Genomic DNA, 18,233 nt, shown 5'->3' on the forward strand with positions numbered 1-18,233 from the left:
AAATCTTCTGTTATCAACAAAAAGTGTTGATATAACTCACTTTTTCAGTAATACTCAACAAAAAGGAAGTTATAACTTCTCCAAGTTCATTATTAAAAAGATAATATCTATTGAAGAATGGGGTATATCTCCATTGGTTGAAAAAGAATTTTATTCTGATACTCATAAAATGAGCTTCAAATTTAATTTTTGGGATTATGTTGAGAGTTTTAATAAAACTCTATTCTATGAAAATGAGAAAAAGAAACATACATGGTTTCTGAAAATTTGTAAAAATGTGTTTCATTATCCTGTTCCAAATTGGTTCTTCATATGGTGGAAGATTTTTGGTCCATCAGCAAAAATTTTGCCTGAGGTTTTATAAAACTAATGAATACTTGGTTAAATGTTTCTCCAAGTATTAAAAAATCTTTTTCTGTACATTGGATTGACGGTAAGACTTTATGTCTGCTCTTCATGGAATTTGGAATCCCATGGATCTGGAGATAGCAGCCAGAATTTGGTTATACCGATGAAGGTATCCTTTGCCTATGGAGAGTTAGCTCTACTAAATTTTGGGATAAACTTTTAAGAAAGATCCAGCAACTGGACAGCTTTATGGCTCAGAAAATCTTCATCAAATGGAAGAAAAAATTTCTTCATATCAGAAAGACTTCATTAATCAACTAGAAAAAGAGAGAGCCTCTATGAGTCCCTTTAAAATCTACACTCAGAAATATGCTGAGAATTATGCAAAAGAAAAAATGATTGAGGTTTATATTGAAGAAATGAAGAAGGATCTCTATCAGAATATTGGATGCACAGATTCCAAATCGGATAAATCTATGGCGTCTGAATCCAGTGACAATCAATTTATTCATCTAATGCAGATGCATGATGCCCAAGATCCAGATGATGATATTCCTCAACTTTCTCAAATTTATGATATTTTTGAAAATTTCAAAAATTCTATAAAAGATAATATTAAAGATGATTAGGATATTCATCTTTAATCATAATGTTGAATTATCAACTAGTGGATTTTGACATATCACATCAAAGGTGGAATCTCACATCGTGGCATGATATCATGACAAAAGTGAGTGGTATATTACTATTTACTTTTTGAATTTGTAACCATATTACTGTATGCTTTAATAAAGTATTTTACTGTTTATATTTCTAGTTGAAATCCGTAATTTCATTTCCGACACTTCCATCTATTTATAGGATCTTTCTGTGTTCTTAGAAGGACACGGTCGAGTTTGCTCCCCTTTATTCCTTTCTTGTAAAAACCTCTTCTTAATAAAAGCTTCCACTTATTCAAGACTTCTATTCTGATTACAATTCTGTAAGTTTATTTTTGTTTTATTTTCTGTTTTTATTTACAGTTTTAATCTTTATATTTTCGTATATTAACCTAAATGACAGGCTAAAATATTTGTGTTAAATCATCCCATTACTAAACCATGATCTTTATTTATTTGTAACTTGGAATTAAATTGAAATGATAAAAGATTTATTTGAATTTTAAAATTTGATGAAATATAAGGGTTAATGGTTGAACATAGTGTTTTAAGATGAACCAGGAAATAGTAAACACAAGGTTTGAGGTGAATTAGGCAGCATAAATTCATGTTGTAGCCCTTCAGCCTGTTTAGCCGAGAGATGGCGCTTAAGGCATTTATGGGTGAATTTTATGAATTTATGTTTCCGAAATTGTCCTTAGTAAATCCTCTGTTGTTTAATTTCTCTGGTATATTTTTTGTAATTCACTTTATGTTTTGTAAAATTGCCATAGATGAACCTTATATTCATTCTTATTATGGAAATTAAATACCTCTTTTTATTAGTTCAATAATTTGAATATGATATATAGGATGGAAACTAATAATCTCCATGTGTGGGAAAGCCACTAAGAAAACATTTGATAAAACAATGCCACGTATCAGATTCAAATTGTATTCCAAGCTTCAGATGGTATACGGTAATCATTAAACACAATAAATTAGAATTTAAAAAATATTTATTTTCATAAGAGATGAGAGGATAAAAATGTAATTTGTGGTGTGTAGATAACTTATCCCACTTAGTTTGTTAGATTAATAATCAAATAATTAATCATAAAATTAGGTTTTAAACCGGGTCAAAATGATTATTAATATATCTTAAAATTTTAACCAAACATTAGATAACAATGGGATTATTCATATATCCTTATTTAATCACATCAACCAAACACACCCTTAGCATAAAAAGTAATAATTTTTATGGATAACCTAAATAATATATCCGTCTCACAAAATACGACTCGTAATACCATTTCACACACGTTTTTGCCTAAATTTATATATGTGACACCGTTTCTATCGAAATCTAATAGATGATTTTACAAATTTAAACTCAAACAACAATTTTAGTTCACATAATTAGGGAATAACACGCAATGATGATAATAATAAATTAATAATTGTTGTGAAAAAGTAAAAATTTACAGTAAAAATTAAAAATCTCAAACTCTCAAAATTATCACACTACACACTTTATAATATTTTTCTCTCAACTCAATTGTATCAAATCTTTACAAATGAAGACCTATTTATAGGATTTCTTTGGAAAACAATCCAAAAATAATTTCATCATTACATACATCATCACACACTAATTTTCAATATTCAACACCTAATTTTATCTAATTTTCAACATTCAACACTATAATTTTCAACACAAATAAATATTAATTTTCAACACTCCCCCTTGTGATGATGATCATAATGATTGTCTTCATTACGTGTTTTTATACTGCCTCGTTAAAAATTTTACTAGGAAAAACCCATTGGGATAAAAACCATAGTAAGGGAAAAAGAGTGCAGTCACGTAAACTCTCCCTCATGTTGACACGAACAATTCTTCACAGATTTCGCATCCTAATATTATATATATGCTTTCTGAATATTGTCGTAGGAAGTGCCTTTGTGAAGAGATCTGATGAGTTTTTACTTGATTGAATGTGATGAACATCAATATATTTATTCTTCTCAAGCTCCTTGGTGAATGCGAAGAACTTAGGAGGAATATGTTTAGTTCTGTCGCTTTTTATGTATCCTTATTTCATTTGAGCAACACATGCAGCATTATCTTCATATAGTATTACATGCTTCTCGTCGAATGATAATCCGCATGAGATTTGGATATGTTGGGTCATTGATTTTAACCACACACATTCACGGCTTGCTTCATGTAGTGCAATAATCTCGGCATGATTTGATGAAGTTGTTACGAGTGTTTGTTTCTATGAACGCCAAGAAATTGCAGTGCCTCCACGAGTAAATACATATCCAATTTGAGAACGTGCCTTGTGTGGATCAGATAAGTATCCAGCATCGGCATAGCCAATTATACTTGGATTAGCATCTTTTTAATACAAAAGTCCCAAGTCTGTCGTTCCTCGTAGATAACGGAATATATGTTTAATTCCATTCCAGTGTCTCTTTGTTGGATATGTGCTAAATCTTGCCAATAAATTTACGGCGAAAGATATATCAGGCCTTGTACAATTTGTAAGATACATAAGGGCACCGATAGCACTTAGATATGGTACTTCTGGACCAAGAATATCTTCATCATCTTCACATGGACGTAATGGATCTTTTTCTATGTTTAATGATCTAACATCCATTGGAGTACTTAAAGGATTTGATTTATCCATATTAAAACGTTTAAGGATCTTTTCTGTATAATTTGTCTAGTGAACAACTATTCCACATTTTTTTGTTCAATTTGTAAACCCAGACAATACTTTGTTTTTCCAAGATCCTTCATTTCAAATTCGTCCTTCAAGTATGACACAACTTCTTGAATTTTTTTATTTGTTCCAATGATGTTTAAATCATCAACATATACAGCAATAATTACGCATCCGGATGTTGTTTTCTTAATGAAAACACAAGGGTATATTGAATTATTTACATATCCCTTTTTCATCAAGTGATCACTTACCCGATTATACCACATTCGGCCGGATTGCTTTAACCCATATAATTGTAATTTCACAGAATAACATTCTCTGGGTTTTGAACTTTGTGCTTCAGGCATCTTAAATCCTTCAGGGATTTTCATATATATATTTATATATTACTATCAAGTGATCCATATAAGTAAGCTGTAACAACATCCATAAGACGCATTTCTAAATTTTCAGATACTGCCAAGCTAATCAAATACCGAAACGTAATTGCATCCATCACAGGAGAATACGTTTCTTCATAATCAATTCCAGGCCTTTGAGAAAAACCTTGTGCAACAAGTCGAGCTTTATATCTTACTATTTCATTTTTCTCATTTCGCTTTCGAATAAAAACCCATTTGTATCCAACAGGTTTTACACCTTCAGGTGTAAGGACTATAGGTCCAAAAACATTACGTTTATTTAGCGAATCCAATTCAACCTGGATGGCATCTTTCCATTTTATCCAATCCTGCCGATTTTTACATTCACCAAAAGATTTTGGTTCATGATCTTCATTATCATTTATGATGTCGATTGCCACATTATAAGAAAATATATCATCAATTTCTTCTATATCTTTTCGGTTCCATATTTTTCCAGTATTAATATAATTGATAGAGATTTCATGATTCTCGTCAGTTTGTGGTTCTGACAGAACATTTTCATCATCATGTGTTTCTTCATGAACATCATTCTTTATTTTGTGATCATCATGTGTTTCTTCGAGAACATCATTCTTTATTTTGTGATCATCGTGTTTCTCTATGAATTTTCTTTTCCGAGGATTTTTATCCTTGGAACCAACTGGCCTTCCACGCTTCAGGCGTTTAATGACATCATGAGTATCTTCAATTTGTTTCTTCGGAATTTCAATTCGAGCAGGGGCATTTGCAGCATGTATATATGATTTAGTTACCCCTTTTGTATCTGCAAATGCATCTGGTATTTGATTTGCTATTCTTTGCAAGTGCACAATTTGCTGTACATCTTTTTCACATTGTTTTGTTCTTGGATGCAGATGTAACAATGATAATACATACCATGTAATTTCTTTTTCGGTATGTTTCTGTTCTCCCCCTAACATTGGAAAGATTTTCTCATTAAAATGACAATCAGCAAAACGTGTTGTGAACACGTCACCTGTCTGAGGTTCAAGATATCGAATGATTGATGGACTATCATAACCGATATAAATTCCAATCTTTCTTTGAGGTCCCATTTTCTTTCGTTGCGGTGGTGCAATAGGCACATACACCAGACATCCAAAAATTCTCAGATGAGAAATGTCTGGTTTTTACCAAATGCAAGCCGTAATGGGGAGTATTTATGATATGCACTTGGTCTGATGCGAATTAGTGCAGCAGCATGTAAAATTGCATGTCCTCATATAAAAATAGGGAGCTTTGTTTTCATAATCATTGGTCTAACAATCATTTGCAGACGTTTAATCAATGATTCAGCCAATCCATTTTGTTTATGTACATGAGCAACATGATGCTCAACAATGATTTCCATAGACATACAATAATCATTGAAAGTCTGGGAAGTAAATTCACCAGCATTATCAAGTCTAAATTTCTTGATTGTGTAATCGGGAAATTGATTCCTCAATTTTATTATTTGAGCAAGTAATCTTGCAAATGCAACATTTCGAGTTGACAATAAACATACATGTGACCATCTGCTGGAGGCATCAATCAATATCATAATGTATCTGAATGGTCCACATGGTGGATGAATTGGTCCGCAAATATCACCCTGAATACGTTCAAGAAACATTGGTGATTCAGTTTGGATTTTTACTGGTGATGGTCTTATAATAAGTTTTCCAAGAGAATATGCTTTACATTGAAACTTATTATTCTGAAAGATCTTCTGGTCTTTCAGCGGATGATCATGTGTATTTTCTATAATTCTTCGCATCATTGTTGAACCAGGATGTCCTAATCGATCATGCCAATTGGTTAATATTGAAGAATTATCAACTACCATGTTTGATTCAATGGGACTTATATGTGTATAATGCAATCCAGTAGGGAACATTGATAGTTTTTCAATCACATATTTCTTTCCTGATTTATATGTGGTAAGACACATATATTTCTCATTCCCTTCATTCATTGTTTGAGTATCATACCCATGGGAATATATATCATTAAAACTCAACAAATTTCTTTTCGATTGTGGTGAATACAAAGCATCATTGATAAAATTTTTTGTACCATTAGGTAACAAAAATTGTGCTTTACCACAACCTTTAATCAAGTCTACAGGACCTGATATTGTATTCACCATTGTTTTTGTTGGTTTTAGTTCCAAAAAATATCTTTTATCTCGGAGAATAGTGTGCGTTGTACCACTATCAGGTATGCAAACTTCAGTTTTGTTCATAGCATTTTTCATATTTGAACTTCAAAAAAAATATGCAATGAAATAAAATTACTCACAATATTTTTATAAAAATAAAATAAAATACAATACATATGTAAAAATATAGCACACGATAAAACATTATCATATGAGTACATGAAAAAATAAAATATTTTACATATCTATTCCACCATCAAATTGATCATTGTCCGAGAAATCAATCAGAAAATCTCCAGCATCAAAATGAGTTGAACCACTCAAAGGTTCACTGTGTTCAGTAAAGTTGGTCTCCTTTTCTTTCTCCTTTATTGATTCTTTATAAAGTTTACAAAGGTGCTCAGGGGCTCGACAAATACGGGACCAATGTCCTGGAGTACCACATCTGAAATAAGAACTTTCAAATCTTTTTGAGTGATTTTCATTAACACTCATATTCTCATGATGTCTTTTCAGTGGATGGTTTGGGACGCTCTTTTGAGATGAGTTATATGAGTAACTATCTCGATTATTTTCGAAACCACGGCCGCGTCCACGACCACGACTACTTCCACGTCCAAGTCCACTACCACGACTTCGATTTTGTCATCGACCAAAATCTTGTCTATAACTTTGATTTTGGTTTCCAGGTTTAAATTCATTTTTACTTACGATATTTACTTCAGGAAATGCCGTTGAACTAGTGGGTCGTGCCTGATGATTTCTCATCAAAAGCTCATTATTCTTTTCCGCCACAAGGAGACAGGCGATTAGTTCAGAATATCTCGAAAAACCACGCACTCTATATTGTTGTTGTAGAGTTATATTCGATGCGTGAAAAGTGGAAAATGTTTTTTCAAGCATTTACAATTCCGTAACCTCATGTCCACAAAATTTTAATTGCGAGATTATTCGATACATCGCCGAATTGTAATCACTTACTTTCTTAAAATCTTGGAATCTCAACATATTCCATTCATCATGGGCGGTCGGAAGTATAACTTCCCTTATATGTTCAAATCTTTTTTTTAATCCTTTCCACAGAGCCATGTGATCTTTTTCAATCAGATATTCACATTTTAATCCCTCGTCGAGATGTCGACGCAAAAATATCACGGCTCTTGCATTTTCTTGTGATGAAGATATACCATTTTCTTTAATAGTCTCGCTTAGACCCAATGACTCAAGATGCATTTCTACTTCTAGAGTCCATGGCATATAATTTTTTCTCGTAATGTCGAGTGCAACAAATTCGAACTTTGCCAAGTTTGACATGGTGGTACTAAAAAAATTATGATGCATTTTATTAGTTAATGAATATTGCAATACAAAGTAATGGATAAATAACAAATACAAGCATTCGTAAAAATAAAGAAAACACACGAGGATGATATTCTCCGATAAATACAAGATTAGTGAGTATTATAACCAAAATAATTAAGAATAATCTTGAGAAAACCATCTTTTTTTTTTTTCGAAAATTTGACGAAGAATAATTTTTAGAGAAGAAGAGAAAGTTGGAGTGATTGAATGTGTTTGTGAGATCATATTTATAGGGCAAAAACTAGCCGTTTTGTTACCGGTTATGACTGTTGGTGTACAAGAAAATAAATGTATGTATTTGTATAATTTTATGGTAATTATATGGTGTATATAATATTAGTCATGTTTAAATAATTATGTATATCATATCACAATATTATAATGAGTTGTCATAAGATATTTTGTTTAAAAACCTTATAGACTTTTATACTTGTCGTATCCCTTACCGGGAGTGTGGGATGTCGTCTTAACATCCTCCCACGATTTATAACAAGTTTTTGAAAAATTTATTTTATTATAACATTATATTATATATTAAGTAAATACATAATAAATAAATAAACAGTAAAATTAATATTATTATTTTTGTTACCTTTTTCTTCTGTTTTGGAGCTTGGGAAAATATGGAGGACTTTATGAGTTCGTGCTGATAACGTGTTGTGAAAAAGTAAAAATTTACGGTAAAAAGTAAAAATATCAAACTTTCAAAATTATCACAGTACACACTTTATAATATTTTTCTCTCAACTCAATTGTATCAAATCTTTACAAATGAAGACCTATTTATAGGATTTTTTTGGAAAACAATCCAAAAATGATTTCATCGTCACATACATCATCATACACTAATATTCAACATTCAACACTTAATTTTATTTAATTTTCAACCATTAACAATATAATTTTCAACCTAAATAAATATTAATTTTCAACAATAACGTCAATTTGTTAATTAAACAGGTAAAAATATCTTCTGAGTCTCTGCCCTGATGAAACCCTAGTTGTGGTTTAAAAGAATCTTCCCCGGCGGAATCTCTCAAATTCACTCGCTAGGGTTGTCAAAGATTCGTTTTTACGCTCGGTTTTCAGCGATTTTGTTGTTTTCTGTGGAATTATTGATAGAAATTTACTAATTGACAAAAGATGGTGAAGAGAGAAGAGGGTGGAATTGGCGGCGAGGAGGCTTTGGATTTGTTCCTGAAGATTGGCTTGGACGAAAGGACAGCTAAAAACACGATAGCGAACAACAAAGTCACTGCTAATCTCACCGCCGTAATAAACGAGGTATGGAAAATGTGCTTTTTGGTGACTATGCGCTTTGTGTGCGTGGTTTGTTGTTTATACATGTGGGATTTTATTTGTTTATTCTCGAAATTGGGTGTTTTTCTACTGGGCTGATCGGAAAATTAGTGAAGAGAGAACTTTGTTGGCACGAAAAGAAGTAATTTCAGTTAATCTCCGGGCATAGGTATGCTAGATGTTGGTTTTTGCTGTCGTTTCTGAAAATTCGATTGTCTTTTGCCATGTTTTCTGGGAAAATTTATGGTAAAAATTCTACGTGATTGGATTATGTTAGTGTTTTTAGGGTGGAGTTGATATATGTTGATTCATGTAAATTATTGGTTTTATGGTTGATATTTTGTTGTTTTTGAATGTGGGACTGTGTTTTTCACTTGAGAGAATTAAATTATTTTGTAGAACGTTATCAGGTAAACATGATAATAAAGGAAATGATATTTGGAACCTCAGGTTAGATTATTTCCTATGCAACCAATCCAAATCATTCATGTATGATTTTGTAAGTCACTTTTCTTTATTGTTTCTTTTATCATCTCAAAAGGTCACACTTTAGATTATTTCCTATGCCACCAACTTAATTCATTTATGCGTGTTTTCTTTTAGTAAATTTATGTTTATTGATTCATTCTTTGAGTACAATAAAGATACTTCCAAACTTAGAAATCTCTGCTTGGTACTTGTTGAGGTTGATAAACTTTGATATTGGATATTTTCAATGGAACTTCATGTGAAAGACGAGCTGAAACATGCTTTTGGCTGAGGATTGATTTACTCTGTTGATATGTATGGGTCTGCTTTATCACCTGGGATATTTGTAATGTTTTTATAATTACTGAATATTGGTGGATTAAGATGAAAAATTTAAGTGCATCTGATCCCGGAAACTGTATTTCAGGCAGCTGTAACTGATGGTTGCGATCGTGCTGTTGGGAATCTACTTTACACGGTATTCGTTAGTGTGCCACTTATAATCTGTTAATCTTTGAATATTTAAGTGCATATGAATTTATCCACTTACTAAATTAGTATATGGGCTAATCTTGGTTAACCAATTGAAAAAGTAATTCTTTTTATTGGCAGGTTTCTACAAAATTCCCCTCAAATGCTCTTGTGCATCGACCCACATTGCTTAAATATATCGTTTCATCAAAGGTTTGTATTTTGTCGATCTGTAATCCTATCTGTTTGCAGCCACATGTCCAAAATGTCAAATATTTTTAAAAAAAAATATTTTCAGTTGCCTGCTGAAAAGAGCAGTTTTATTTTCAATGGAATGTTCATACTTTCTCCTTTGCAGGTTAAGTCTCCTGCTCAATTGGAAGCTGCCTTCTCATTTTTTGCTGCTACTGCTTCTGATAGCTTTGAAGTTGATGATTTTGAAGCTGCTTGTGGCGTTGGTATGAATATGATTCACATATTCTATATATCTTTACGTACTAAAGATTTAACATAAGATTGCAGCTAATGTTAAATGTTTCATGAGATTACCAGTCTTTGATTTGATTTGTTTATAGGAGTTGAAACCTCCACAGAAGACATTGAAGCTGCTATTAATGATATTTTTGAACAGAAAAAGTCTGTCATTGTGGAGCAGCGATATCGAACAAATGGTTTGTTTTTTTGTACACAAGTTCATCAAATTTTTATCTGGTTCTCTTGCTTTCTTTATGAGTAACAGAAATGACTGTCTGCTTGTTAAAAAACTCTCTTGGAGCAGTTGGTGAACTATTTGGTCATGTAAGAAAGAAGCAGCCATGGGCTGACCCAAAGATTGTCAAGGCAAGTATTGTCACCTGCTTCACCCCTCCTTTCTAGTACCTGTCAATTTTCAAATGCCCTGAACCAGCAAAAATTAAAAGAAAAAATCTCGTCATTTGCTTTAGTTCTAGTTTGCTGATTGTACCACTTGTCTGACATCAGGAAATTGTTGAAGCAAAATTATATGAACTTCTTGGTGAAAGAACTGCAGCAGATGATGAGAAGCCTATTAAGAAAAAGAAAGATAGGCCTGTCAAAGCTGAGGTAAGCCAATTTTTCATGCTAAAAGGTTTACGGTTTACCCTCAACAAATAAATTGAACCAAGTGAAGTTTCTTCTTTTTCTTCTGAACTTTGGACACTCAAAATTTTGTATGTAATGAGTGCACTGTTCACGTAATGTAGTTTTACCTTCATTCGTCCAACTTTTGCTGACCAATTTTATCATATTGGGCTTCTAAAAAATTTTGATGGTTTATGATTCATGAGTAAATTGTTTTCGCTTTGATTTTGATGAGTGTGATGTTCATCTTCTCTAATGCTCTCGTGTTTTAAATATGTAGGAAAAAGCTATTCATGTAGAGACACCTCCTCAGAAACCATCTGAAGAAGAAATCAATCCATATACAATATTTCCTTCACCTGAGGAAAACTTGAAGGTGAAAAATTTCAAAATTCGGTGATATTTTATTGTATGAGTTTCTTGGTTTATATTCATGGGGTTTGCTGCTGTTTGAAAAATTTGTCGCTGATTTTTTTGAATACTTCTAGATAATTTTGAATTTTTAGAATTTTGGGGGTTTTGCATGGCATCACTTGTTTTTTTGGTGATGTATATTTGATTGAATTAGAAGAATCATAATACTCTAAATAGATTTCAAAATCACATTTCATAGAGATGAATAAATTGTAGCGTACTCAAATGTCCCCATGAGAGTTACTTTGTGACGTCGAGATTATATTTGGTCAATTAGTCGGTATAAAATAATACTGATCTGAGAACTGTTTTAGACTATACATGTCTGTAGAAGAGGTCCACACTTGATACTGAAGTATATTCGAATCTCTCATTCTCTTTTCTTCTTTTTTATACCTTTATTGATCAATTGAGGCTTGTATGATTTTCAAATTCTTGTAGATTGTTTATCTGAAATTTAATATTTTGTAAACCGTACCTCTATGTGATAACTGTTAACGCATTGATGGTTGACCATTTTTGTGATCCATCAACTTAATGTCTCCTAGTATTCTTTGTGTTTTTTTTTTTTAAACTTCAACTATTTCTGCTGAAAATATACTGGAACGCGTTGATATTTGTTATAGTTTATATGTCAAATTAATGTCCCCACATATTCTTTGTGCTTTTCTTTGAGAACCCAATAGTTTCCACAGAGAAATTATTGAGCTTTAGTGAACTTTGATTTTCAATTAAATAATTTGCATGTACAAGTGCGTCATGTTCGTATTCAGCAAGCAGTGTTGGATCTGTAGGAATTTTGTTGCTAATTCATAAGTTTCTAATCCTCGAAGAGGATATATCTTTGTACTGTTTCTCTTTTTCTTTATTTTCTTTCCCTTTTTTCCTTTTTTTTGGGATTTTGAATATATCACTGATTTCAGGTGCACACGGAAATATATTTCAGTGATCGTCCCATTCTTAGAGCTTGCAATTCAAAGGAATTACTTGAAAAGCATTTAAAGGTCACTGGAGGAAAAGTTTTTACTCGGTTTCCACCTGAACCAAATGGATATTTGCATATTGGTCATGCCAAGGTGATGAAATTCTCAGGTTAATCTGTAGGAGGTCATTTTTCTTCAGGTTATTTTAGATTTTTCTGTAAATCGGGTTACTAATTTTGTAGGCTATGTTTGTGGACTTTGGTCTTGCGAAAGAGAGAGGTGGATGCTGCTATCTGAGGTTAGACTGCTTATGTTTTAACCCATGTTTGTAGACTTTGTACTGTTAATCTTTCTCTTCTTTTTCTTTCCGTTTGTGGACTTGTGTGTACTGGTGACTATCTAAGTTTGTATTTGATAAGATACGATGATACCAACCCAGAAGCTGAGAAAAAAGAGTACATAGATCACATTGAAGAGATTGTTGGATGGATGGGTTGGGAACCTTTTAAGGTATAGTTCTTCATAATGATATGACATTTTTATGTGTAGATACCTTCTAATTTGTTTTGGAATGCATATATAGATCACTTACACTAGTGATTACTTCCAAGAACTTTACGAGCTTGCAGTGGAGCTGATACGAAGAGGACATGCTTATGTTGATCACCAGGTTGATTGTGCAGAACATGCAATTCCTTTCTTGTATTTAATTGTAGTTCTGTGCTGGCTTGCTAAAACTCTGACCATTAACTAAACCATTTCAAAGAATTCATCATTTGTAGTGCATCATGGTGTTGGTAATTATTAAAACTGCCATAAATTTTCGTTGAAGCATTTAGTTTCAAGTTTTGACTTAAAAAACTTTTGGTGTTTTGCGCAGACACCCGATAAGATAAAGGAGTATAGGGAAAAGAAGATGAACAGCCCCTGGAGAGACAGACCCATAGAGGAATCTTTAAAATTGTTTGATGACATGAAGCGGGGAATGATCGAAGAAGGCGAAGCAACATTAAGAATGAAACAGGACATGCAGAGTGATAATTTCAATATGTATGATCTGATTGCTTATCGTATCAAGGCAAGTATTTGAACTTGGATTTAAATTTAAATTCAAATAATACATGACATCACATCTTTTCTACTTTCCATTTTGCAGTTCACGCCTCATCCACATGCCGGAGACAAATGGTGCATCTACCCAAGTTATGATTATGCTCATTGTATTGTTGATTCCATTGAAAATATTACTCATTCGGTACGCTAGTTTGTTCTTGGAATTTCTCTGGTTAAAATTATTTAATAACTGGTTTTATGCGTCTTTCTTTTTTTTCTTTTTTTAATCAAGATGTATTTTCTAAAGCAGTAATTGTTATCTTAGGATATTAAAAACAAGTTTTTTTTTTGGCTTAAACATCATTTGGTAAAGTTCATTTCAACACATGCATCCACTAAATTTCATTTTCCTTGCATTATACGTATTTAATGTACGAATTATTCTATGATAATCTGGTAAGTATCTTAGCCAGCGACAAGAGATGGTTTGGTGTTTTACTTGTGTTAACATTGGAGTAAATTTCCTCATGCGATTCTTTGTCCAGCTCTGTACACTCGAATTCGAGACACGGCGAGCATCATACTACTGGTTGTTAGATGCACTAAGCCTTTACCAGCCTTATGTATGGGAATACTCCCGATTGAATATCACTAACACAGTTATGTCAAAGCGGAAGGTAACTAGAAGTTTGCATGCATTTGATTATTACAAGTTTTTGCAATTGCATATGCAGTTCTTTTGAACTGATTTTTGGTTGCAAGTGTTGCAGTTAAATCGTCTAGTAACAGAAAAGTGGGTTGATGGTTGGGATGATCCCCGTCTTATGACTCTTGCTGGATTGCGCCGTAGAGGGGTTACTGCTACTTCCATAAATTCTTTTGTTCGCGGAATCGGAATCACCAGAAGGTTTAAATGCTTTTATCACTGAGCTTTCTATTGTTCAAGGTGCTTCACAGTTATGTTTCCTAGCTGTTTTCTGATATTCTTTTCATTTCATGTACTGCAGTGACTGTAGTATGATAAGACTAGACCGCTTAGAGTACCATGTGAGGGAGGAATTGAACAAAACAGTTCCTCGAACAATGGTAGTCCTAAACCCACTAAAGGTTTGTGGCTTAACCCATTAGCTGTTTATTTTGCAGGGAGCTTGGTTCAGCTTCAATATGAACGAAAAACCATAAATTTGTATAAGAAACAAATACAAACTTTGCATGGCTTTTCTGTGTTTCAGGTCGTCATCAAAAACATGGAGGCCTCTGTTATTGAACTTGATGCAAAGAAATGGCCTGATGCTCCAGAAGATGATTTATCTTCGTTTTATAAGGTATACATGGATTGTTTCTGTGTAATTGTTTTGTTGTTCTTGTAATTATCTAGTTTTCTTTTGTGATTAGCGAGTTTGATGAGGTTTATCAGGGTTTTAAACTGTATTTGTTGTCAATACAAATGACTAACGACATTTCTACTGCTAGAATTTCATCATTCAAGTGGCTTCCATCTGCTAGAGTTATGATAAATGGCATTAGTGATTATGAATGTTTGACGTTTCTCCTCTTTTGCCCCTGCAACAGATACCCTTCTCAAGTGTCGTTTATATTGAACATTCAGATTTTCGGATGACAGATTCAAAAGACTACTATGGACTTGCTCCTGGAAAATCGGTCCTTTTAAGGTGACATATTATTTAAACATACCTAAGTTCATCGAATTACTAGTAGTTGCACAAATGATAAAATTTTCTTCCCTCGTGTAGATATGCATTTCCAATTAAGTGCACAGAAGTAATTATTGGAGATGATAACACGACTGTTCTTGAAGTACATGCAGAGTGTGACCCTGCTAAGAAATCCAAACCAAAGGTATTCTGGTTGAAATTATTTGGTGATAAACGAGATTTCACTTTTTCCTTGTGCTACTTTGATATTCTTTTCTTTAGGGGGTTTTGCACTGGGTTTCAGAATCTTCTGCAGGTGTTGATCCACTCACGGTTGAAGTTAGACTGTTTGACAAACTCTTTAGTTCCGAGGTTGCAACTCTTTGCATTTACACGCCATTCTTTTTCCTGTTTGATATTTTGCATCTTGTGTTGTTTATTGAACACGTTATCATAAATTCCAATGATGCGTGTTATTGCAAAACAGAATCCTGCTGAGCTTGAGAACTGGCTTGATGATTTGAACCCTCGATCAAAAGTTGTGATATCAGATGCATATGCCGTTTCTTCATTGAAAGATGCTGCAATTGGCGACAGATTTCAGTTTGAAAGACTAGGTAAGCTTCTCAACTTCGCAGGTTTCTGCTTTTCGTCGTCAATTTTCTGGTATTCTCTTTTTCAAAATTTTCACCTGTTTCCCGGTACATATATTCGGTTTTGATCTCCTTGTGCATTAACTGTTTCCCGGCAAACACAACTCTGGAGTGACTGTGGTCCTCTCCGACCCTTCTCTCCACAACTCTTTCTTAGCAGGTGAGGAAATGGGGGCAGCTTATTCTCTGTTTAACGTACCCCCTTTCCCTTCACATTTTTTCGTCTCGACCACTCCCAGTTAAACCAAACTCCACAAAAGAACTAAGATGAATGATGAGTACTTCAAATGAGATCTGTTCCCAAATGGTATTTTTTGATTTTATGTTTCATTAATGCCAGATTAAAGAAAATATTTCTTGCACATTCAAAAATAATTTAAATGCATGCCTGCATTGTGTACATGTATGAAAAATGAAAACACAATCCATAACATAAGTTTTGGACCTATGAATTGTGATCTTTCTGCATACTGTAACTGTAGATCAAAATTCTTATCAGTTCATGAACTATGTATTCTGATTTTGATTTAATTGCCAGGCTACTTTGCGGTTGATAAGGATTCTTCGCCTGAAAAGCTTGTATTTAATCGGATTGTTACTTTGCGAGATAATTATGGGAAGATAGGTAAATGAAGGTTAGCCAAATTATATGGATGCATGAAACATGTACTAGTTATTTTCTGTACGAATTCATTGTCCAGATATTTGTTTCCCATTTAAAAAAGAAAAGCTCCGGGACTCGCACGTTTTCCATTAAACTCATATGAAATTGGTATACAGTTTTGGTTAATATTGATTGCTAGTTTTATTCGAAGATGCTATTAATGTGAATTCAAGTCTCGTGTGGAAAAATGATTTTGTGTGCCCATTTGGCATGTTTTAGTTTGTGGTTTCAAGTGCATAGTGTATGTATATTTATATAGATACTTGATGATTGGCTAAACATGAGAGACATTGATCCTACGCATCGGCTAAAGCTACAAGATTAGGTCGAATTTTACAGACATACATGGTAGATAAAAACATATCGGGACAGACCTAATATATATCAATGTGATTGTATGTACGAGTGTTTGCAAATGTGTAAAAAAACTGATTATGGATTTTTATTTACAAAGGTTTTGCAAATTTGTGAAGAAAATGTCACACTACGATATGTTCTACTTTGCAACGGATATAAGGTGGCAAGTTGATATTACCGATATTACGGTACAGTCTTGTGCATTTAAGTTATGAAATTCGTTGTTTGTGTAGAAATCTTATTTCATCATTAAACTAATAATTTCAACATCTGGTCAAACTAAGATGCATTTTTTTAAAAAAAAATCTTTATATAGGAGAGTAAATATTAGGATTTTTTTTTTTAGTTTTTTCGCAACAATTATTTGCATGTAGTTTCTTCATTACATAATTAGACAACGTATTTCCTTCATTTTCTCTCCCAGCATTTGACTGAACGTCAACATAATTTCATAGTCAACATGCTCCTAATTAACATCAAATTGAGTAATTCCAAATATTCCAACTTCAAACCTAAATGTTTAGATTGAATAAATACTAAAATATTTTTCAGTATAATAAGATGATTATTAATTGTTCAACTCACAAGTAATCTTAGCAACAATCGCAATATAATTAATGGTTGTACATAAATTACCTATATATAAATTTTTTATTACAAAAATTTTTATAAGACCGTCTCATGCGTCAATTTTGTAATATTAATATCCAACCCGACTCATAGATGAAAAATTAATAATTTTTACGTCGCAAAATTAATAATTTTTACTTCAAGTATGAACCGAGTCAATTATTTTACATGAAACCTGCTAATTTTTTATTACTCGGTCTATATCTTTCAATCATCTCATATAACGTCGTTCAATCATCTTATGTCATGTATAACTAAGATACTTACAAACAATTCATGCACGAGAGCCCAATACATGAATTTCTCATTCGACTTATTGTTGGAAGATTTTAGACCGAATACATTCATTTATTAAATACCTAATGATAGGCCTTCGATTATAAATGTTGAATTTGAAGAGAGAATTCATAATTTGGATTTCAAATAGCTGTCATATACAAAAATTAGGAATCAATAATGTTGGCCAGAACAAAGGCATTATATATCAAGATGTACGAAGAAATCAGAAATATATTGATGATACCAAAATTTTACTTAAGATTCGGTCTAGAGAGTGGATTTTCGAATCTTCACATCTTGATGGGTCAGGTTGGGACTTTGAGTTCTGCAAAGACAGAAATAGGATTAGGAAGCGCCAAAGAGTTTTCTGGTATGACACCTCCGATGTTTAAGTCATTTCAAAGAACAAACTTAAGTGTACAATATAATAGTGCTATGTAAGCAGAAGAGTGTGAATGAATAAAATCATGGTCAACACCTTGTATTTATAGATGTAGGAGATGCTAGTTACCTTGTGGGAGTTGAACTCTTATCATAGTAGGACTCTACTGAAGATAATATACCTCAGATGATAGGATTTCGTAAAATCTCGGAGACCAACACAACTAG

At 32.8% G+C, this 18,233-nt stretch overlaps 1 protein-coding gene across 1 annotated transcript; it reads left to right on the top strand.

The window, feature by feature from the left end:
* Positions 1-8,625: 8,625 nt before the first annotated feature.
* Positions 8,626-16,519, top strand: LOC140975320 (glutamine--tRNA ligase, cytoplasmic). The gene is made up of 23 exons (XM_073438981.1): positions 8,626-8,941; positions 9,852-9,902; positions 10,037-10,108; positions 10,254-10,353; positions 10,471-10,566; positions 10,674-10,735; positions 10,877-10,978; positions 11,277-11,372; positions 12,334-12,486; positions 12,576-12,631; positions 12,753-12,843; positions 12,917-13,003; positions 13,214-13,411; positions 13,490-13,588; positions 13,932-14,063; positions 14,157-14,293; positions 14,394-14,493; positions 14,619-14,711; positions 14,959-15,059; positions 15,141-15,246; positions 15,324-15,413; positions 15,529-15,658; positions 16,233-16,519. Exons 1-23 carry the CDS (start codon positions 8,801-8,803, stop codon positions 16,325-16,327), a joined length of 2,388 nt encoding a protein of 795 aa, XP_073295082.1. The 5' UTR covers positions 8,626-8,800; the 3' UTR covers positions 16,328-16,519.
* The last annotated feature ends 1,714 nt before the right edge of the window (positions 16,520-18,233 follow it).

This window comes from Primulina huaijiensis, chromosome 4 (genome assembly GCF_012295235.1).
Source record: "Primulina huaijiensis isolate GDHJ02 chromosome 4, ASM1229523v2, whole genome shotgun sequence".
In the NCBI taxonomy this organism is placed as follows: domain Eukaryota; kingdom Viridiplantae; phylum Streptophyta; class Magnoliopsida; order Lamiales; family Gesneriaceae; genus Primulina; species Primulina huaijiensis.

Coding starts and splice junctions, on each gene's coding strand:
- LOC140975320 (XM_073438981.1), top strand. CDS start 8,801: ATGGTGAAGAGAGAAGAGGGTGGAATTGGCGGCGAGGAGGCTTTGGAT. Junction 10,354..10,470: donor TGAAGCTGCTTGTGGCGTTG/GTATGAATATGA, acceptor ATTTGTTTATAG/GAGTTGAAACCTCCACAGAA. Junction 10,979..11,276: donor ATAGGCCTGTCAAAGCTGAG/GTAAGCCAATTT, acceptor TTAAATATGTAG/GAAAAAGCTATTCATGTAGA.